General features: G+C 43.0%; 1 protein-coding gene and 1 pseudogene across 5 annotated transcripts in view; one reads left to right on the forward strand and one right to left on the reverse strand.

Annotated features, from left to right (window-relative positions):
- The first annotated feature begins 3,818 nt into the window (after positions 1 to 3,818).
- Positions 3,819 to 22,492, forward strand: part of PIR (pirin) — a 98,284-nt gene continuing 79,610 nt past the window's right edge. For 3 of the 5 annotated variants that reach the window (XR_008201587.1, XR_008201588.1, XM_052663233.1), the window contains exons 1-4: positions 3,819 to 3,996; positions 4,800 to 4,948; positions 5,607 to 5,738; positions 14,705 to 14,797. Coding sequence is in view for 3 of the 5 variants with exons in the window: in XM_052663233.1 (XP_052519193.1) it covers positions 5,646 to 5,738; positions 14,705 to 14,797 (186 nt within the window). In the remaining 2 variants the exon portion in view is untranslated. The remainder of the gene's footprint in view (positions 3,997 to 4,799; positions 4,949 to 5,606; positions 5,739 to 14,704; positions 14,798 to 22,492) is intronic. The other 2 variants (XM_052663235.1, XM_052663234.1) reach the window with 2 other exon arrangements.
- LOC128069957 (transcription factor E2F6-like) lies at positions 20,576 to 21,383 on the reverse strand (annotated as a pseudogene).

A 22,492-nucleotide genomic window follows, 5' to 3' on the forward strand; every position in this document is an offset into this window, starting at 1 on the left:
CTGGAGTCAGAGAGTCTGAATCCCTAATATGGAGTATTCTAGAGATATTTGTCATTTAATAAACAGCAGCGACTGTGCTTTAAGGCAAATTACCGAAACCTGACCAATCTTGAAAAAATTTTTTTTTAAGAGAGATTTTTTGAGTTGACTGCTTGAAGGAGAAAAAATGGCAAATGACGAAATGTCTAAGATGTCCATGTATTTCTATAAGGTGTATTTTTGAGAAGCATTTTGAATGAAAAAGGAAAAATGATCGCATAAAATACGTTGATAATGTAGGTGTCCTCAAAGATAGATAATGGTGCCATCTGGAATCATTTAGCAACTGATGGCATATCTACACACTCATATATCCAACTGCCTGCTCAGCATCGCTGACTGGATGGCAAATGACAGCGTGAAAAGTGCTCATAGCTCCATGTACGAAGTCACATTTCTCATTTCAAAACCCGGCCCTGTTACAGTGAAATGTTACATGCTGCATATTCCATTTGTAAAAATTTGTGCTCCCCCCCACTGCCGCCATGCTTGTTTTTCCTCATTTTAAGTCTCCTAGCTTTTCAGGTCTACTTTTTTTTTTTTTCTGTAGACTTCTCTGCCTTTCCCTGACAATGCACGCCTTTGAATTAGCTTCTCCCTGTGACTGCCTTCTCAAAGTTAAGAAAGAAAGGAAGCTCTTCTGCCTGTTTCAGAGGTGGAGGGGATTCTGAGTCCCAGGAAGCTTGGAAAATGTGGTAAAAAGCATCCTCAGGAGTATGGCAAGTCCAATATGGAAGCATGTAAAAATGTAGAGCACATCCATCTTCTCCTGTTTTCTTGTATCAGGAAGCCATCCTTCTCAATGTCACGTGTAACTGAAGAAACTTTAAGGACCCCTGCGCTTCAGAGGTTACTGCTCTGCCCAGTAGGACATAACATTTCATCTCTCAAGTCTAGTTTAATACATTTTTATCTTACTGGATGGCTGCATGCCTTGATAGTAACGTTTAGATGAACAGATTCACTTTCTGAAAGGGTAAATATTTGTAGAAGTCTTTCTTTACTCCAGAGAGCTTTGAAAATCCACCACATCTCTTTTCTTGCATCAAAGCATATTTTCCAGTTATCTATCATCACTAAACAAATAATCTGGAAACTGAGTGGCTTGAAACAACCATGTTTATCTGCTCACAAGTCTGTGGGTCTGTGGGTGGGAAGAACGCACTTAAGTGTTCATGTCTTAGACATACGGAGTCAGCGATGGCAGCTGGGCCTGGAAGAGCCACTTCACAGATGGCATGTCTATATATTTGGCGCCACAGTGTCCTTGGCCTCTGTCTCCTTCCTCACATGGCGTTTCTTCTTCCAAGACCACTCCTCCACGTGGTGTGGGCTTCTTCCAGAATACTGGTCTCAGAGTCATCACTCCTTTTACAAGGGAACTGACTTCCAGAAGACAGGAAACAGAAGCTGCCAGGCTACTTCAGAGCCACACCTAGAACTGGCACTATCCTTTCCAGGGTATTCCATCAGTCAAAGCAGCCACAGGCCCTGCCTAGACTTAGGAGGAACAGAAGTAAACTCCACTTGTGATGGTGGGGTGTGTCAAGGTCACACTGAAGAAGAAGATGTGTATGTGGGAGATACTGTTGGAACCATCTTAGGAAAATAGACTCTCCAAAGGAGGAGAACCAATGACTGATCAACAATGTGTAATCATGATAACAATGTGTAGTTGTCATGCTTATCAGGTCAAACATCTCACCCGGATTTGAGAGGACAGACAGGCAAGGTTTCCTAGAGGGAGTAAAGTGGAAACTGAGAGCTGAAAGATGAATGGCAATGAGCCAGATCAAGGAGAAAGAAAGTTCCAGGCAGAGGCACAGCAAGTCAACAAAAGAGTGAATGCACATTCGAGAGCCTTAAAAAGTTCAGCATAAAAAGGAAAGAGGGGCCACCTCTGTGTGTGTATGTTTATCCTTGAGCAAGTATCAGCATGCTGAGGGTGAGGCTGGGTTAAAGATATCACAGGATTTTCTCTTGAGGGCAAGGAAGGTTTTAGGCGGTTGGTTCATTTCCCTGCGACTTGGAGAATGGTTTGACTACCAGAGAAGATGGATGGTGGGAAGCACTGGACATATTTAAGAGATAATAGGAACAGAATACACAGGATTTCAAGGTGAAATAATGATGGCTTGGGTTTCAGGCTCAGGCAGTTGGCTATGCGTTGAACTATTTGGTAGGGAATGCAGAAGTATTTACCAAGGACTGACTGCCAAGTGCCAGACAGAGAGTCCCTGCTTCTGTTTTCTTTGGAGACAGTTGCAAAGGTTAAGTATAATGAAGATGAGCAGCAAGATTATTTCATGGCACTTTTAATGTTCTTGTATGTCATCTCATTTAGCTTTGACTCATCGAAGTAAGGTGGTGATTTGAGCCCTGTTGACGCTGACATATAAGTAATCTGGGGAAAAGCCCTTCCTCTACATGACTGTTAGAGCAGGTCCCTAAACTAGGCCCACAGCCAAGTGTAGCCCACTACCTTGTTTTCAGAGCTTGTGAGCTTAACAATGGTTTTTACACTTTTAAGTGCTTGAAATAAAAAATCAAGAGAGGAGTAACACATGATAAGTGAAAATTCCATGACATTCAAATGTCAGCAGCCATAATTAAAGTTTTATTGAAACGCAGCCACACCCATTTATTTTACATGCTGTCTCTGGCTGGCTTGTTGCTACAAAGGCCAACTGCCTCAGCTGTCTCAGAGAACACGTGCAAAGTCGAAAATATTTACTATCCGGCACCTTCCTTCTTCAAAAGCAGGCAATGAGCTTTCTGCTGTTTACAGAATAGAAATCTGTAGAGGCTTCTGCAACTCCACATCGCCCTGTAAAGGTGGCAACTTATTGATGTAAGCAATAATTGAGCAGTGCTTAGGGCCTGCCCTGGGCTTCCCTGGTGGCTCAGAGGTTAAAGCATCTGCCTGCAATGCGGGAGACCCGGGTTCAATCCCTGGGTCGGGAAGATCCCCTGGCGAAGGAAATGGTGACCCACTCCAGTATTCTTGCCTGGAGAATCCCATGGGCAGAGAAGCCTGGTAGGCTACAGTCCACGGGGTCGCAAAGAGTCGGACACGACTGAGAGACTTCACTTCACTTCACTTAGGGCCTGCCCCGGAGAAGGCAATGGCACCCCACTCCAGTGTTCTTGCCTGGAAAATCCCATGGACGAAGGAGCCTGGTGGGCTGCTGTCTATGGGGTCACACAGAGTCGGACACGACTGAAGCGACTTAGCAGCAGCAGCAGTAGGGCCTGCCCAGCTCCTTTAATTGTCATCACAACCCCAACAGCTTGTATTGTATTATCGTCACCACACCCGTTTCACAGTGGAGGCACTAGAGGCACAGAGAGGCTGAGCTACCTGCCCAAGGTCACACAAGGCCCGGGAAGTGATGGAGGTAGCCGACTCCAGGCAAGGACAAGTTTTCCGAGGAGGTCCAGTTGGGACCTTTGGCCTGAACACAGCACCTGCTAGGCCCATCCACCCTTCCTAGGGCCCAGAGCGCCTCTCTCCCAGTGACATGTCCCCGCCCGCCCATCACAAGGGCAGCCGAACAGGCTGGGGCGGAGCTGTGGCGAGGGGCGGGGCGAGCGGATCCGCGCGGCGGCGGACTGTCAATCAAGGAGTATCGCTCTCGCCCGGGGCCTCCGAGACCCGTGGACTCCCGCCTCCAGCCTCCCTGCGGCCACTGGCAGCGAAGCGCTGAGTCACGGTGAGGCAGCCGCGGGGCGCCCTCCGAGCCCCCGCCGCCGCCGCACTGGCTGCGGTAGCCGCCCTTCACTGGGCTCGAGTACCTGGCGCCCGCGGGGCCGGGCGGGGCAGACCCCGCCCTCTCTGGCCCGCTTTACACTCCCAGGGGAGTCTCCTAAGGGAAATGGCCAGAGAGGCTTAAGTAGTCCTCTGCAGTTTGGTGCAAGTCGCAGACGACTTTTCTTTCTGCAGAGCACTAAGATCTGGTAAGTACCTCGTCGGTGATGCACGTGCATAGAACTTAATTGGAGGAGTCTGGAAAGATCCAGAAATAGTTCAAATTGGGGGCGGGGGCTGGATGTAAAATACTTTCTAGATGCTCATAGGTGGAGGATTGAGTTAACTAAAGGTGGCAGCCCAGTTCAGTTCAGCAGGGGAGGGCACATTTAGAGTGAGCCTTGACTGGCTGGGCTTCCCCGGTGGCTCAGAAGGTAAAGCGTGTGCCTGCAATGCAGGAGACCTGGGTTCGATCCCTGGGTCAGGAAGATCCCCTGGAGAAGGAAATGGCAATCCACTCCAGTACTCTTGCCTGGAAAATCCCATGGACGGAGGAGCCTGGTAGACTACAATCCATGGGATCACAAAGAGTTGAACACGACTGAGTGACTTCACTTTCACTTTCACTTGACTGGCTGGAGGGTTTTGCAGCGCAGAGTGCTCTGAGTAGCAGCATCTTACATTCTTAGAACACTGACTACACTCCTTTGCAGAATCTACACTGTTTTATGACTCCTATTCACAGGTGGAAAGCCTGAGGAACAGGGAGGTTTAACAGTTGGCCTCAGATCACACAGCTGATACGTGGTGAACCTGGGATGCAGACCCAGACTGTGTGGCTCTAGAGTCTGTCCTTCTTGCTAAAATATCTATCTTGGTTTGCAGTGGGAAACTTTGAAGGAATGGATTATGTCTTTTGCAGAAGAGTTTTAGGGATTGTGTGTATTGTCTGCAAGTATTTGAAGTGGAAAATGGACTAATTATACTTGGTTTGTGATATGCTCTCGAGTAGACTTTAGACTCACAAAGAGGAAGCACTTTTGAATTGAGGGTCCTGAGTAGAATACAGATTGCGTGGTCAAGGGCACCTCCTCCGTGAGTTTCCTGTGCTCTTCTGTGCTCTGGAAGACTTCAGAGAAAGCTTCAAATATTTCTTGCCACGTAAGTTGACCCTGAACTTCAGGGACAGATGAGTCTTTGAATTTGATGACCCTCAAAGATCCCTTTCAGTGCCAAGATCCTTGCGCATTCAGATAAGAGAGTCCCGGATCTCTCTTAGCTCATGTTAGCAGCTCTCTTCTGGGGCAACGTGGGGTAGAGGTAGGGGCAGAGATTTCAATCAGGTGAAGCCGGTAAAGTGCTCATTAGAGGTTCTAAGTAAATGCCCAGCAGCTGTTACTAACTGTGGTCAACGGTGGTCCTAGGACTACACCAGATAACCATTGTAAATCGTTAGTAGGGTGCTGGGAACCTCCTTAGCACTCACAGGCGTCCACCATCATTAGTGTTGTTTGAAAGCATCTAGCCCAGGTCTTGTGCAGAGTAAGCAATTAAAAAATTATAGCTGTTAATATTGGGCTGGCCAAAAAGTCCAAAAAGTTCATTTGGGGTTTTCTGTAAGATGTTACAGAAAACCCCAAATGAACTTTTTGTCCACACAATATTTGGGGCGGGGTGTGGGGTGAATTTCCTATCCTATATTTTATAGTCCGTGGGTGGTTGGTCCCTCCTTGATGACGTCTCTGTTTTGTTGTCCCTTCTCTTACCCTGCATCCTCTACAGCTCAGCCTCAGAACACTTCTTTTTTTTTTTTTTCCAGATTTTATTTTATTTTACTTGCTTTTTAACCTTGGACACGATGTCGTCCAAGAAGGTTACCCTCTCAGTGCTCAGCCGGGAGCAGTCAGAAGGAGTTGGAGCGCGAGTCCGCAGAAGCATCGGAAGACCCGAGGTATGCTGGTTGGGTGGCTGTTTCATGGTTTTTTTTTTGCAGAAGGGACTGGTGGGACCCTGAGGGTAAGCTTGGGAAGAGAGGGCATGAGACAGTCATGAGCTGCCCGGTGGGGTACCTTAGGAACCAACTCTAAACTTAGCAATTGGGGTCTCCTCGAGGCCAGCCCCACCCCAAGGGGATTTCTGTACTGTGGATCCAGTGATCCTGACTGAAATGTCTGTGCCCCTCTCCGAAGACCCACATCCTATCCTGAGTTGATCTATCAGCCTCCAGGTGCACATGCCCAGACATACCTGCTAGATCCCCTAGGTTTACATGCCCACCAGTCAAAGCACCAGGGACAGATGCTGGGGCCCAATCCCAAATTCCTAGGAGAGAGAATCCCATTGCCTCCTCTTGGGTCAGGTCTCTACCCTGAGGCAGTCAGCCATTTGCCAGGCATTTTGAGTTTTTAGAGAGATGGCTGAGACTGGACTCTCTGGACCTCTTGGTGGGGGCTAAGTGGAGGCTTCCCTCAGAGAAGGTGATTGTAGGTCAGGCAGACATCTTTCAACATTAGAGAGCAGTTTTATTTGAAAATTTGGGGAGACATGGGACTTGGAGAAAAGAAAACTTAGGTGCAAAAAATGGAAATGATTATTCTAATCCATGGAATACAGTGCCCAGCTCCAGATTCCAAAAGCAGAAATTGAGGTATAATTGACATATAATATTAGTTTCAGGTGAACAACAGTGCTTCAGTATTTGTATATATTGCAAAATGATCACAAGTCTAGTTAACATCTGTCAACGTAGTATTTTTCTTGTCATGAGAACTTTTAAAATCTACTCTCAGCAACTTTCAAATATGTAATACAGTATTAACTACAGTCACTATGCTGTTCATTACCTTCCCATGACTCATTTATTTCATAACTGAAAGTTTGTACCTTTTGACCCCCTTTATCCATTTGTCCCCCCCGCCCAACACACATATCTGGCAATCTCCAATCTGTTCTCTGCATTCATGAGCTTGTTTTTTTTGTTTGTTTGATTTTGAATTCTACATATAAATGAGATCATACAGTATTTGTCTTTGTCTAACTTATTTCACTCAGCACAATGACCTCAAGGTCCACCCATGTTGTTGCACACAGCAAGATTTCATTCTTTTTTATAGTAGAATAATATCCCATTGTATCCCATATACACCACATTTTCTTTATCCATTTATCTGTCATTGAACACTTAGGTTCTTTCCATGATTATTGTAAATGATGCAGCAGTGAACATGGGGATGCATACAGCTTTTCAAGTTAGCATTTTCATGTTCTTTGGATAAATACCCAGAAGTAGAATTGCTGGATGACATGGTAGTTATACTTTTAATTTTTTTGTGGAACTTGGATACTGTTCTTCATAGTGGCTATACCAATCTGCATTCTAACCAGTAGTGTAGTAGAGTTCCCCTTTCTCCACATCCTCACCAACACTTGTCATTTCTTGTTTTTTTTTTTTCTTTTTTAAATAATAGCCATCCTGACAGGTGTGAGGTGGTATCTACATGTGGTTTTGATTTGCATTTTACTACTTAGTGATGTTGAGTGTCTCCCAAAAATATTTTCTGAATAAAGGACAAGTATATTAGGGAAATGGATTATTTTTGAAAAGTGAGGCTCGTTTGTTCCTCTTCTTAAATTCTGCTCTAATATTCTCATACTCTTCCCACCATTAGCGTCCTGTTCATCTGAGAATGTCTTTTGAGGTCAGTCAGATTTCGTTTTTCAAAGGGATACAGGCAAACAAGATTATTCTAAGGACTAAATGCACAGTGGATGTTGGGAAGATGCAGATGGATGTGGTGTCATATTCTTCTAGGCCACATTGCCAGCAGAAGAATTCAAACACCTGTCAGTAAACCCATTATTGTATGTTCAGGGTAGCTAATACTTTAGTTACTCCATCTGTCAGAAACACATCTGCTGAGGGGTTCTTAATTTTTCTGGTCTTACGAACCCCTTTGGGAGTCTGCTGAAATCCATCAGTTCACTCTCAGAATGTTGTTTTATAAATTCCTTCTCAGAATAATGTTTTTAAAATGTGTAAAATACATGGGATTACACACAAAGGAAAATCTTTGTATAGAAATATAGTTAGCAAAATATTGCAAAAACAAATTTGTAATTAGTAACTTAAATAACTCTAGTAACATTCAGTAAGAAGATGTAGTGGCAGTTCTCATAACTACTTAATTTCAAAGCTTTGAGGAGCATGAACATAGTTCAGTACCTGCAGCAACTGGGATGTGATATGAAAAGAGCTTTGATTTCTATTGGTGATAAAGTCACAGGTCCTGGTAATTTACTGTGATTCTTTAACTGCATTCATATTTAAAAGAAATGTTACATTTCAGGCTGGAGATGGATGGTGGTGACTTGTTGCACAGCAGTGTGAGTGTACTTAATGCCACTGAACTGTATGCTTTAAAATGGTTGAAATGGTAAATTTCATGTTATGTTTGTTTTACTACAAAAAAAAATTCAGAAGAAAAAAAATTTAGTTGGAAGTTAGTAAAAATAATGATGTGGTTTTTGTTCCCAGCCAAGTTTACAGTCACCCTGAATTCTATCTATGGATAGAGATATAAAATATAGAATTTACCCAGTTAAAAGTCCCTGGCTGAAAAACCTGTGCTTTAGAAACCCCCACATTCTACTAATTCAAAGGGTCTACTATGCTCCAGCTATGTCTCTACTCTAAGGAAAAACAAGTGAATAGGAATCATTCCTAGTGCCATCACCCTGGTTTAATCACTATTAAGGCAGAGAATGTTTTCTTTTACCTCAGTTTAGTTATATGTTTTAGTTGTACAGTATAAACAATTTTGTGTCCTTAGTTTTTCATTTAACAGGGTAGCCAAGCAACTCCCACATTCTTATAAATTCTTCATAAACACCATTTAAGTAGTTATGAAGTACTCCAGTGAAAGAGCATACCATTATTCCCATTATTCTCTTATTCCTAGCCCAACTTTTTTATTTTTTGTTTAAATATTTGAAAAATTTTTATTGACATATAGTTGACTTACAATGTTGTGTTAATTACTCTTATACAGCAAAGTGATTCAGTTATAATATATATACATACATATATATACATTCTTTTTTTAATATTCTTTTCCATTATAGTTTATCATAGGGTATTGAATATAGTCCCCTGTGCTCTACAGGAGGACCTTGTTGTTTATCCATCCTATATATAAAAGCTTATATCTGCTAACCCCAACCTCCTCCCCCATTTCTCCCCCAACCCATTCTCTGTCAGCAGCTACCAGTCTGTTCTCAATGTACATGATTCTGTTTTTGTTTTGTAGATAAGTTCATTTGTTTCATATTTTAGATTCCACATTTAAGTGATATCATACAGTGTTTCTCTTTCTGACTTATTTTACTTAGTATGATTATCTCTGGTTCATCCATGTTGTTGCAAATGGCATTATTTCGTTCTTTTTTATGGCTGAGTAATACTCCATTGTATGTATGTGTGTGTGTGTGTGTCTATACCACATCTTCTTTATCCATTTCTCTGTTGATGGACATTTAGGTTGTTTCCACGTCTTTGCTATTGTGAATAGTGCTACAATGAACATAGGGATGCATGTATCTTTTTGGACTGTAGTTTTGTCCAGATATATTCCTAGGAGATTGCTGGATCATATGTTAGCTCTATCTTTAGTTTTCTAAGGAACCTCCGCACTGTTCTCCATAGTGACTATATCAATTTACATTCCCTCAAACAGTGTAGGAGGGTTCCCTTTTCTCTACACCCTCTCCAGTATTTATTATCTTGTAGACGTTTTGCTGATGCTGGCCCTTCTTCTAAACATTTAGATTGTTACCATACTTGTTAGCACTCCACACACTGCCAACTTGCCAAAAGATGGACCCCAGCCCTCCCATCAGCAGAGAAGGAAAACATCACTCTCACTTCAAGGTGGTTACTTTTCAAACTTTTTGCACCAAGACTGTATCAGTGGAAAATAAAATCTCATAAAAATACTAGAGCACAGAGCTATTGTAGGGTAGAATTTACAACAGTGTTTAATATTAGTGGCTCTAGGTGACACGTTCCTTGTTGCTGTAAATATGGAGGTAGAGGAGTTTATAATGTTGCTTTGGTGATGAATGGTGAATGAGAGATGGAACTGGGCCGACTGGTACCATCCATTATACTGTATATGGACAGGGTAGCCAGGCTATAATTGAAATGATTATATATCATGATGTTGGCGGGTGTGCTCCCAACAGGAAGGAAACCCATCACTCATCTGCATTTGCTTCTATGTCCCACTCTTCTTTCTGCCAGGCAGTCCTTTCTGATGTGATTTTCCTTGGGCCACTCTCATGCAGGCATACCTCAGGGATGTTGGGGGTTCAATTCCACACCATTGCAATAAAGCAAATATTGCAATAAAGTAGGTCACACAATTATCTTGGTTTCTCGGTGCCTATAGAAATTACTTATGTTTATACACACTTGGTCTACAAGTGTGCAGTAGTATTGTGTCTTAAAAAATGTACATACTTCTTTGGACTGCAAGGAGATCAAAACAGTCAATCCTAAAGGAAATCAGTCCTGAATATTCATTGGAGGGACTGATGTCAATATTTTGGCCACCTGATGCGAAGAATTGACTCATTGGAAAAGACCCTGATGCTGGGAAAGATTGAAGGCAGAAGAAGAAGGGGAAAACAGAGGATGAGATGGTTGGATGGCATTACCAACTCAATAGACATGAGTCTGATAAAGTTCTGGGAGTTGGTGATGGGCAGGGAAGCCTGGTGGGATGCCATCTATGGGGCCACACAGAGTTGGACGTGACTGAAGCAACTTAGCAGCAGCAGCAGCAAGGGACTTAGCAGCAACAGCAACCGACTGAACTGAACTGAAAAAATGCTAATGGTCACCTGAGCCTTCAGTGAGTTGTAGTGGTAAGATCTTCTGAGAACTTCCAGATGTTCAAGCTGGATTTAGAAAAGGCAGAGGAACCAGAGATCAAATTGCCAACATCCATTGGATCATCAAAAAAGCAAGAGAGTTCCAGAAAAATACCTACTTTTGCTTTATTGACTATGTCAAAGCTTTTGACTGTGTGGATCACCACAAATTCTGGAAAATTCTTAAAAAGATGGGAATAACAGACCACCTTACCTGCCTCTTGAGAAATCTGTATTCAGATCAAGAAGCAACAGTTAGAACCAGACACTGAACAACAGACTGGTTTCAGGTTGGGAAAGGAGTACGTCAAGGCTGTATATTGTTACCTTGCTTATTTACCTTATATGCAGAGTATGTAATGCAAAATGCCAGGCTGGATGAAGCACAAGCTGGAATCAAGATTGCCAGGAGAAATATCAACAACCTCATGTATGCAGATGACTCCACCCTTATGGCAGAAAGCAAAGAAGAACTAAAGAGTCTCTTGATGAAAGTGAAAGAGGAGAGTGAAAAAGTTGGCTTAAAATTCAACATTCAGAAAACTAAGATCATGGCATCTGGTCCCATCACTTCATGGCAAATAGATGGGGAAACAATGGAAACAGTGAGAGACTTGTATTTTCTTGGGCTCCAAAATCACTGCAGATGGTGACTGCAGCTGTGAAATTAAAAGATGCTTGGTCCCTGGAAGAAAAGCTATGACCAACCTAGATAGCATTATTAAAAAGCAGAGTCATTACTTTGCCAACAAAGGTCCATCTAGTCAAAGCTATGGTTTTTCCCGTGGTCATGTATGGATGTGAGAGTTGGACCATAAAGAAAGCTGAGTGCTGAAGAATCAGTGCTTTTGAACTGTGGTGTTGAAGAATCTTGAGAGTCCTTTGGACTGCAGGGAGATCAAACCAATCAATCCTGAAGGAAATCAGTACTGAATACTCACTGGAAGGACTGATGCTGAAACTGCAATATTTTGGCCACCTGATGTGAAGAATTGACTCATTGGAAAGGAGGAGAAGGGGACAACAGAGGATGAGATGGTTGGATGGATCACCAACTGGATGGACATGAGTTTGAGCAAGCTCCGGGAGTTGGTGATGGACAGGGAAGCCTGGTGTGTTACAGTCCATGGGGTCGCAAAGAGTCGGGCACGACCAAGCCACTGAACTGAGTGGTAAGATGGTGTGGAAAACACCAAAAGAACTTTTTGGCCAACCCAATACTTTGTAAACTGTTGGTCAAAAGCTTATTGATAAAATACACTGGTGAAATGTTCATCGCAGCACTGTTTACAATAGCCAGGATGTGGAAGCAACCTAGATGTCCATCAGTAGACGAATGGATAAGAAAGCTGTGGTACATATACACAATGGAATATTACTCAACCAATAAAAAGAATACATTTGAATCAGTTCTAATGAGGTGGATGAAACTGGAGCCGATTATACAGAGTGAAGTAAGTCAGAAAGAAAAACACCAATAGAGTATATTAACACATATATATGGAATTTAGAAAGATGGTAACAATGACCCTATATGCAAGACAGCAAAAGAGACACAGATGTAAAGACTTTTGGACTCTGTGGGAAAAGGTGAGGGTGGGATGATTTGAGAGAATAGCACTGAAACATGTATATTATCATATGTGAAATAGATCGCCAGTCCAGGTTCAATGCGTGAGACCAGATGCTCAGGGCTGGTGCACTGGGATGACCCTCAGGGATGGGATGGGGAGGGAGGTGGGAGCAGGGTTCAGGATGGGGAACACATGTACACCCATGGCTGATTCATGTGAATGTATGGCAAAACCCACTACAATATTGTAAAGTAATTAGCCTCCAATTAAAATAAATAAAAATAACTAAATAGAACCAAAAAAATATACTGGTGATATGAATGTCTGCAAAGAAAATCCAACAGAAGCTACAGATGAATTATTAAAATCAATAAGAGCTTAGCAGTGTTCAAAATCACCTTTCTAGTCACACTTCTTTTTAAAAATTTTTTATTTTTTGCCATGCCATATGGCATGTAGGATCTTAGTTTATGACAAGGAATTGAACCTGTGTCTCCTGTGGTAGAAGCATGAACTCTTAAACACTAGACCACGGGGAAAGTCCTTCTATTCACATTTTTGATCCCTAGCAGCAGACTGTTAAAAAATATTCATTTTTTCGTACTTTTTTATAGGGACAGATGGTAGTGTGTGATCATTTCACAGTATTTACAAATATCAAATCATTACCTTGTACATATAAAACTAATATGTGTCAATTATATCTCAAATATTTATAATACCATAAAATGTATGTTACTCAGAAAAAAGTTTCATATATGCAAAATCTGTATGGAGAAAATTATAAATCCTATTGAAAGACATTTCAAAGACCTAAATAGATGGAAGTAACCATGTTTATGAATAGGAAAACTCAATACTACATAAATATCATTTCTCCCCAAATTGATCCATACATTTAAAGTAATTCCAACCAAAAGTCCAACATTTTTGTTTGTAGATGTTTTCTAAAATTTGTGTAGAATAGCAAATGGCCAAGTATAACCAAGGTGACCAAAAAGATATGCTGATGACAGCCAGCTCTGCTTTTGCCTCTCACTTGGGCTCAAGATTTATCTTCATTTGCTGTCTAGTTTTTGCACAGTATACTAGACACTGAATATTCATAGTACTGTTTATATATATCATTTATATACGTATCTCAAACTCAATGTGACCTAGAATGAAGTCACCATGCCTGCTTCAGGGCTCCTTCTGTTATGTTTCTTGTATTTCTGGATAGCCTTACCACCCTCCCAGGCCCCATAGCTAGAAATTTGGAAGTGATCTAATGCTCTTCCTTTTTCCCATTCTCCATCACTACTGCCATTGCCTTAGACCTGGCCTTTGTTGTTGCCCAGACTGTTGAAAACTGAAAGTGAATGTCGCTCAGTTGTGTCCAACTCTTTGCGACCCCATGAACTATACAGTCCGTGGAATTCTCCAGGCCAGAATACTGGAGTGGGTAGCCTTTTCCTTCTCCAGGGGATCTTCCCAACCCAGGGATCAAACCCAGGTCTCCCACATTGCAGGCGTATTCTTTACCAGCTGAGCCACCAGGGAAGCCCAAGAATACTGGAGTGGGTAGCCTATCCCTTCTCTAGCGGATCTTCCTGACCCAGGAATTGAACTGGGGGTCTTCTGCATTGCAGGCGAATTCTTTACCAACTGAGCTAGACTGTTGAAAGCACCTTCTAAATACTCTTTGCCTCCCATCTCTTTCTTTTCCAGACCATCTTCCACATATATGCTAGAATGGTCTTTCTAGAACTTATCATCTCAACCTGATTAAACCCATCACCTTCAGGGTAAAACCCATACTCCTTTATGATTTGACCTCGGTCCTCAGCCCATCTCTCATCATAGTTCCATGTGCATTTTTCATTCACAAGAGTAGTTTCCTCACAGGTTTTCAATCTTACCAAGCTGCTTCTCTGCTCTTTTATTTAGAATATTCCTCCTTCTCCTGCTTCTTTTTGATTTACTTCTACATATATGTACTTCAAGACTCAGCTCAAGTGACACCTCCCTGGTTGAACCTGCCCTAATGTCTCCCCATTCTCCTATATGTTAACTTCGTCCAGAGCATTTATCATCATAGCACAGTAATTGATGTTCTAGTGTGTTCTCCCATGAGATTATGAATCTTTTTGGACTGTATCTTGTTTGTGCTTGACTACTTAGATCTTAGACGATCATGAATCATTTGTCCACTTCTCATAAAATGTCAACTGATTAACTTAGTGACTGTGTGTGTGTGTGTGTGTGTGTGTGTGTGTAAGGAGTTGATTCCTGAAAGCATTTTGTATTGCAAAAAATTGCTTATTAGCCAAGTCGTTTTTAATGAGATTCATTAGATCTGTTTATGAATGTAGCCCCAAGTAGTGTGACTTAAAAGGCACATCTAATCTGCTGGGTTTTATTTTTATTTCAGTTAAAAAATCTGGATCCATTTTTACTATTAGATGAATTTAAAGGTGGTAGACCAGGTGGATTTCCTGATCACCCACACCGAGGTTTTGAAACAGTAAGTAAAACAATTTGACTGCAAAAGTGTGTATTTTAAAATTTACCTCTGTTCTTTAATACTCTCTTCTAATAGAAGATTCAAATTTAGAAGCAATAAATAATAGGCCAAAGTTAATCTATAAGTTCCTGGCTATATACTGGCTGTTAGTAGAGTTTTATTAATAGTATCTGTTTTATGTTGTCCATGCAATTCTTCAGGCAGGAATACTGGAGTGAGTTGCCATTCCCTTCTCCAGGGAATCTTCCTGACACATGTATTGCAGGGAAAATGTAGGGACAGTTCCTAACAAAGTTTAGTCACCTCCTCCCTGAGGAAAACAGACCAGGGCTTAGTGTGTTTGTCAAGCCCATTACTGAATGAATAAATATTTATTGATGTGTGGTGACATGAAGCCATGGTTCAGGTCATCTTTTGTATGTTAGGGGGTGGGGGGGTGGGGGTGGTGTGTGCGTGTGTGCGTGTGCGCACGTGCGCGCGTGCATGCGTGTGTGCATGTGTGTGTGTGTGTGTGTGTGTGTGTGTTAGGGAGAGAGGACAGAGGCAGAGGGAGGGAAGCTAAGGAAGAATGAGGCATGACCGCTGCTTGAAAGTGAAAGTCACTCAGTTATGTCCGACTGAGTGACTTTCACTTTCAAGCTACAGTCCATGGAATTCTTCAGGCCAGAATACTGGAGTGGGTAGCCATTCCCTTCTTCAAGGGATCTTCCCAACCCAGGGATTGAACCAGGTCTCCTGCATTGCAGGCAGAATGTTTACCAGCTGAGCCACCAGGGAAGCTTACATCTAGGATGTTGTCTAGTTAAGGAGGTGAAAGATGAACAGGTAAAGAGTTAACCACTGCAGTGTGAAAATAGAATAAACCTAGAAGCTTCTGAAAACAGTGAAGGATTAAGATCATCGGATGGATTTCCCTTTCTCACTTAGCCATTTGCCTTCCACTTCTCTTCTCTGTGATCACTTCAGGACCACTGTGCCTTGCTTTACAGCAAAAATGGAAACCATGCCTTCCTCCTCCCCTGCGTGCACGCTGAGTTCTCACCCAGATCCCAGAGCAGGTCTCCCTGCTGTGCTCTTCTGCTTCTGGTATCAAGACATTCTCAACACCCCATCCCACAGCTCCAGCTGCCGTTTTACTAATCCTTCAAGATCTTTTCAGATCTTACCATCTCCTTCATATCTTCCAGACAGTCCCAAGAGGATACCCTTTCTCCTTCATTTGGCCTCCATAGCATTAGATTTTTTCCAGTCTCATACATGTTAGATCTTTATGGTGGCCTTGATCATATTCCACTTGTATTAAAATGAATTTTCTGAACCTCCCCTCCCGTACCCAAGAGGATTGTAAGTTTCTTTATCTCATATCATCCTGCCCATCTCCATGTTCTCCTGGTGGAGATTCTCTCTTGCTTGGCTGAATTTAATTGAATAATAAAAAGAGATGTATTTTGCTAAAGATGATAAATACATTAAATAAAAGGAATCACTTTCTTATCCATTATGGAAAGGAGATTTAATTTCCTTTCTAAATGACAGTTTATAAGTTGTAAGGCACTCAGTGTTAAACTACTCTGGGAAAGGGTTCAGTGGTAGAATATTGGTATTTGACTCTTGTGAGTAAGAATTTTCCATAAAAGTGTATTTGTTATTACAGGCAGTCCTCATCATCTAGATTCTGGATCAGCGAATTCACCTACTCCTAAATTTATTCGTAACTGTGGTGTTGCAATGGTGACCCACTCTAGTACTCCTTCCTGGAAAATCCTATGCACAGAGGAGCCTGGTAGGCTGCAGTCCATGGGGTCGCTAAGAGTCAGACATGACTGAGCAACTTCACTTTTGACTTTTCACTTTCCTGCATTGGAGAAGGAAATGGCAACCCACTCCAGTGTTCTTGCCTGGAGAATCCCAGGGACGGAGGAGCCTGGTGGGCTGCCGTCTATGGGGTTGCACAGTCAGACACGACTGAAGCGACTGAGCAGCAGCAGCAGCAGTGGTGCTTGCACCATTTGTGGGTATGCACGCGCTCCCAGCTGAGGGTGAACAAGACAACGCTCTGCCTTCTTGCTTCAACTCTCCTGCTGCAAACAAGTGTCTTTCCTGAGGCCAATTTAGTGCCACATTTTGTGCTTTTTGTTGGTGACCTTGCTGTTTTAAATGCCCCCAGGCATAGTGAAGTGCTGTTCAGTATTCCTAAGCACAAGATGCCTGTAAGGTGCCTTTTGGAGAAAGTATGTGTTGGAGAAGCTTCTTCAGGCCTGAGATGTAGTGCTGTTGGCCCTGAGTTCAGTGTTAATCAGTCAACAATGTATAGTCAATAAGTAAAGTCGCTCAGTCGTGTCCGACTCTTTGTGACCTCATGGACTATAGCCTACCAGGCTCCTCTGCCCATGGGATTCTCCAGGCAAGAGTACTGCAGTGGGTTGCCGTTTCCTTCTCCAGAAGATCTTCCCAACCCAGGGATCAAACCCGGGTCTCCCGCATTGCAGGCAGACGCTTTACCATCTGAGCCACCAGGGAACAGAAGGTTATGTATTGATTCTTGGTTGTGACTGGAGGCTTGCAGGAACCTAACCTTGTATTTCCCCCGGAGCAATGGTTCAGTGTTGGGTCACTCTGTGATCCTGGCAACTTAATAGAACATCAGTTCAGTTCAGTTTAGTTGCTCAGTCATGTCTGACTCTGCTACCCCATGGGCTGCAGCATTCCAGGCCTCCCTGTCCATCACCAACTCCCGGAGTTTACTCAAACTAATGTCCATTGAGTCAGTGATGCCATCCAACCATCTCATCCTCTGTCATCCCCTTCTCCTCCTGCCCCCAATCTTTCCCAGCATCAGGGTCTTTTCCAATGAGTCAGTTCTTCACATCAGGTGGCCAAAGTATTGGAGTTTCAGCTTCAGCATCTGTCCTTCCAGTGAATATTCAGGACGGATTTCCTTTAGGATTGACTGGTTGGATCTCCTTACAGTCCAAGGGACCCTCAGGAGTCTTCTCCAACACCATAGTTCAAAAGCATCAATTCTTTGGGACTTAGCTTTCTTTATAGTCCAACTCTCACGTCCATACATGACTACTGGAAAAACCATAGCTTTGACTAGACGGACCTTTGTTGGCAAAGTAATGTCTCTGCTTTTTAATATGCTGTCTAGATTGGTCATAGCTTTTCTTCCAAGGAGCAAGCATCTTTTAATTTCATGGCTGCAGTCACCATCTGCAGTGATTTTGGAGCCCAAGAAAACAAAGTCTCTCACTGGTTTCCACTGTTTCCCCATCTATTTGCCATGAAGTGATGGGACCAGATGCTATGATCTTAGTTTTCTGAATGTTGAGTTTTAAGCCAACTTTTTCACTGTCTTCTTTCATCAAGAGGCTCTTTAGTTCTTCTTCACTTCCTGGTGTCATCTGCATATCTGAGGTTATTGATATTTCTTCCAGCAATCTTGATTCCAGTTTGTGCTTCATCCATCCCAGTGTTTCTCATGATGTACTCTGCATGTATTTTTTTTTTTGATGAAAAAGATTCATTTATGTAACATATCTATAGTTTACAGAGGGCTTTTGTTTACACGATCTTCTTTTGCTCTCAGAACAATTTGCAAAGTAGAACACTTGTCACATTTCACAAGTAAGGAACTGCTGCCTAGAAACAATGCTATCACCTGTGGCCATACTTCGTTTGTGGGTTCTGGGGACACCACCTTTTTCAGCCATTTTTTCCCCTCCTCTTTTTTCTCTCTTGGGAAAGGCTTTTTCTTTGGTGAAAGTGAAAGTGTTCAGTTGCTCAGTCGCATCCGACTCAGTGACCTCCATGGAAATCTCCAGGCAAGAAACTGGAGTGGGTACCTCCCCTTAAAATAAATGCTAATGGGCCTTTCCTCTTCTCCTGCTGATACCCTCTCATTAGGTGGCCTCATCCACTTTCATGTTTAGCCATCACACGTAACTGAAAGCTGCCAAATCTATGATGCAGAGTCTGGAATCCTCCGCGGAACACTTGACCTATACATACAACTTCTGCCTCATGGCCAAGGCCTGCAGAGGCAGCCAGTAGGGACTGTGAGAAGGGAGGAGGCTGGTGTTCAGGTGAGGGACAGGACTGCAAAAGCCACTGGAGCTCGGAGGTGTTGATTTTTGATTCCTAAGCTAACTCTTTTCTACATGGTCCTAATCTCACATTGCTTCAATTCTTTCTTTGAAAGTGGGAGAAGTTTAAAATATGAATCTGAATAATATAAGAATCTTGTATGTATGGTATGAGTCAAGTATTATCAGTCTAATTCTACCATTCACTCACTCACTCACCTGATCTGTTCAAACATTTATCGAGCACTTTTCAATTGCCAGGAGTGGCGCAAAGTGCTAGGCTTAACAATGATTAAGACAAAGTCCCTCAAGGAGCTCACAGTCTAATGGTAAACTACTGAGTAAACTGAGGCACAGAGCGATAATGACTTACTCGATGAGGTAGAAAGAGCGAGGTGCTTGGGAATGTGGGACTAGAGCTAGAGAGAGGGCAGGGGACCACTGACTCATCGTAAATAAACCCCTCTGGTTGAGGAGCAAGGCTGCATACAGAAACATATTACAAAATCTTGCAAAATAAGGTTAATAGTTTTCAACTGTCACCATGACTGAATTCATGTCCTGCAAGGAATTCAGTCGTGAGCTGATGGCATTTCTACACTTGTCCCCAAAGCTTGGGGCATGTCACCAGTCTGCTTGGACACAATGGCTCTGTAGGGAGCCTGAAGTCCCATTTTAGCACTGGGAAACCACACTGAAACACTTACATTAAGTCCACAAACTTCAACTGCACACACTTTTATGATACTTCTACATGTAGAAGTTAGGGGAAAAACTCTCCTCAGAGTTGGACTGTGAAGAAAGCTGAGCGCCAGAGAATTGATGCTTTTGAACTGTGGTGTTGGAGAAGACTCTTGAGAGTCCCTTGGACTGCAAGGAGGTCCAGCCAGTCCATTCTGAAGGAGATCAGTCCTGGGTGTTCATTGGCAGGACTGATGCTGAAGCTGAAACTCCAGTACTTTGGCCACCTCATGCGAAGAGTTGACTCATTGGAAAAGACTCTGATGCTGGGAGGGATTGGGGGCAGGAGGAGAAGGGGACGACAGAGGATGAGATGGCTGGATGGCATCACTGACTTCGATGGACGTGAGTCTGAGTGAACTCTGGGAGTTGGTGATGGACAGGGAGGCCTGGCGTGCTGCGATTCATGGGGTCACAAAGAGTCGGACACGACTGAGCGACTGAACTGACTGAACCCTCATTCAGAGGATTCTAATAAGTCAGATACCGTGGAAAGTAGAGAATATGTTTACATTATTTTGGCTGTACAAGGGTGAACAGTCTCACTCAGACATATTTCATAAGTGATCTAGACATACAAATAGGTACAAAGATGTCAGGTTCGTGTGCACACCCATCCACACAGACGAAACTGTGTAAAGCAACTTTTTTTGTGATGACATGTGTTACACATGGCAAAGGGCAGAGTCCACGAGGAGCTGTCCACCCAGCCTGCCCGTCTGTTTCAGTGATAGTCATGTGATTCAGTAATTTCTGTAGGCAAGATGACTGCTTCACTGGCAAAAAAGCAGTGAATAATTATAAAAAGAGCTGTTTTCAAATGCAGAAGCCGTCATTATACAGGAATCAAAGGAGCGAAGTGCTGAGAAAATGGCAGGGATGATTTATTGCTCTGAGGATCTTCGTCCACACAGGAGTCCAAGAGACTCAGTGCACAGTACCTCAAACACCATCAGTTGGCCACTTCAAGCACTTCTTCACTTTGCTGTGGAGGATTTTTTTTTTTATCAGGTTGAGGGTGCTCCAGAGGCTTGCTTTTGGATGAAGAGGTTCCTACGCTGTCTGACGTTTTATTACTTGAGTGGGAACCCTGCTCCACTTCACATAAATAAACGTCAGTGAGTCCTTTGGTGCACCTGATATGTACTGTGATCAAATCCTATCTGGGAGCTGGAACATCCAGTCTGATTTCTGCCAGCGCTTTAACTGCAGTTACAATCTGTTAATGGAGGGCTTGGATGCTGTGAATGTCTTGATACGTCACATATGCTAGTCTTTCATTTTCTTTGTCATCTGTTAAACAGTTGCTGAGCACAATGCTTAATTAACTAATCTAGGGCGTCTTCCATTACTGATAAGTCAGACAGCTCCTCCTGCAGCTTCTAAGATCAGATCCTATCCTATCCATCGAATATGGTTCTTAGACTTCTTTTCAACCAGGTCAATTTCAAGACGGTGATGTCATACACTGTTTTTGTACTCCCAGTTTTGTTGCAAACTTGTTTAAGAATGCTCCCAGGAGCAGATCTGATAAGATCCATAAATTTTCGAGTTAAATAAACCAGTGATACATCAAAATGAGGTCTCTTCACTTTTAGTGCTTTTCTCATGGACACACATTGTACATTATCTTCTAAGTTAATTCTTATTTTTTATGGCAGCAGCGCTCCACGTTGACGGGGTCACGGCAGCGGCGGTGCAGTCCCTGCCGGGTCCACAAGCAGGCTGGGCGGCTTCCACGCCAGCCGCTGCTGACTCATGCTGCCCAGCCAGCTGCTCCTCGCCTCACACCCCCGAGAGCTCTCCCGCGTCCTCCCACTCCGCTTGGGCGCTGCTCCCCCCAACACAACACGTGGGGCCCCAGGGGGTAGGGGAGTTGGTGGGGGTTGGACTGGTGCGACCCCGGGAGGTGGGATGCAGGTGGGCTAAAGAGCGCTGTGACCTGTGCACCTCAGGACGCCAGGCCCGCAATCTTCCCACATCTGTACTCTGCATATAAGTTAAATAAGCAGAAATAGAATATCACTACTGTGAATAACTAGAATCAGCTGTTTCCCTCAAGAGTTTCCCCCAAGAGTGTAGGTAACCCAAGTTTCAGCTGTCTTTTAATATGGACTTCAAAAATCTACAGGGAATTCCATGGCAGTCTGGTGGTTAGGACTCCATGCTTCCACTGCAGGAGTGGATAAGTTCATTTGTGTCGTATTTTAGATTCCACGTGAAAGTGATATCATATGGTATTTGTCTTTCTCTTCTTGACTTATTTAGTATGATAATCTCTAGTTGCATCTGTGTTGCTGCAAAAATGGCATTATTTCATTCCTTTTTATTGCTGAGTAGTATTCCATTGTGTATTTTTATATATGTGTGTGTGTGTATACCACATCTTCTTTATTCAAGAAATATAACTGTGAGCCAAGAGCAAGAACCTGATTTTATTGAGTTAATGGCTAATTATTTTCTAAAATTTAACTCTTCACTTTGGATAGTGAGGTATTTTCTGTTAAAAACTTGCAGAAAACTTTAGGAAGAAGGAAGACCCTGGAGGAAAAGGCACAGCTGGTGGTCCCAAGACAAAGGGGAAAACGTATGCAGTATTTCCTGCCTGGAGTTTGTACTCCGGGAAGCATTGTTGTGAAAAGGCTTGTGGTAAAGGGCAGAATGGTTTTCCAGTCACCTATTTCTGGTCTGGCCTGATATCTTCATTTGTTTAGGGCAACTCTCAATGGTCAGAAACAAAGAACCATCTGACAAAATGCACAGCACTCTTCCTTTTTAATCCACACCCTGCCCAGGTTTAGTTTCGCCTGAAAGAGAAGTACTTCAAGTTCACACACCGTTGATGAACCCTTCACCTGCCCTGAGAAGA

The sequence above is a fragment of the Budorcas taxicolor genome, chromosome X (assembly GCF_023091745.1).
Source record: "Budorcas taxicolor isolate Tak-1 chromosome X, Takin1.1, whole genome shotgun sequence".
NCBI lineage: Eukaryota > Metazoa > Chordata > Mammalia > Artiodactyla > Bovidae > Budorcas > Budorcas taxicolor.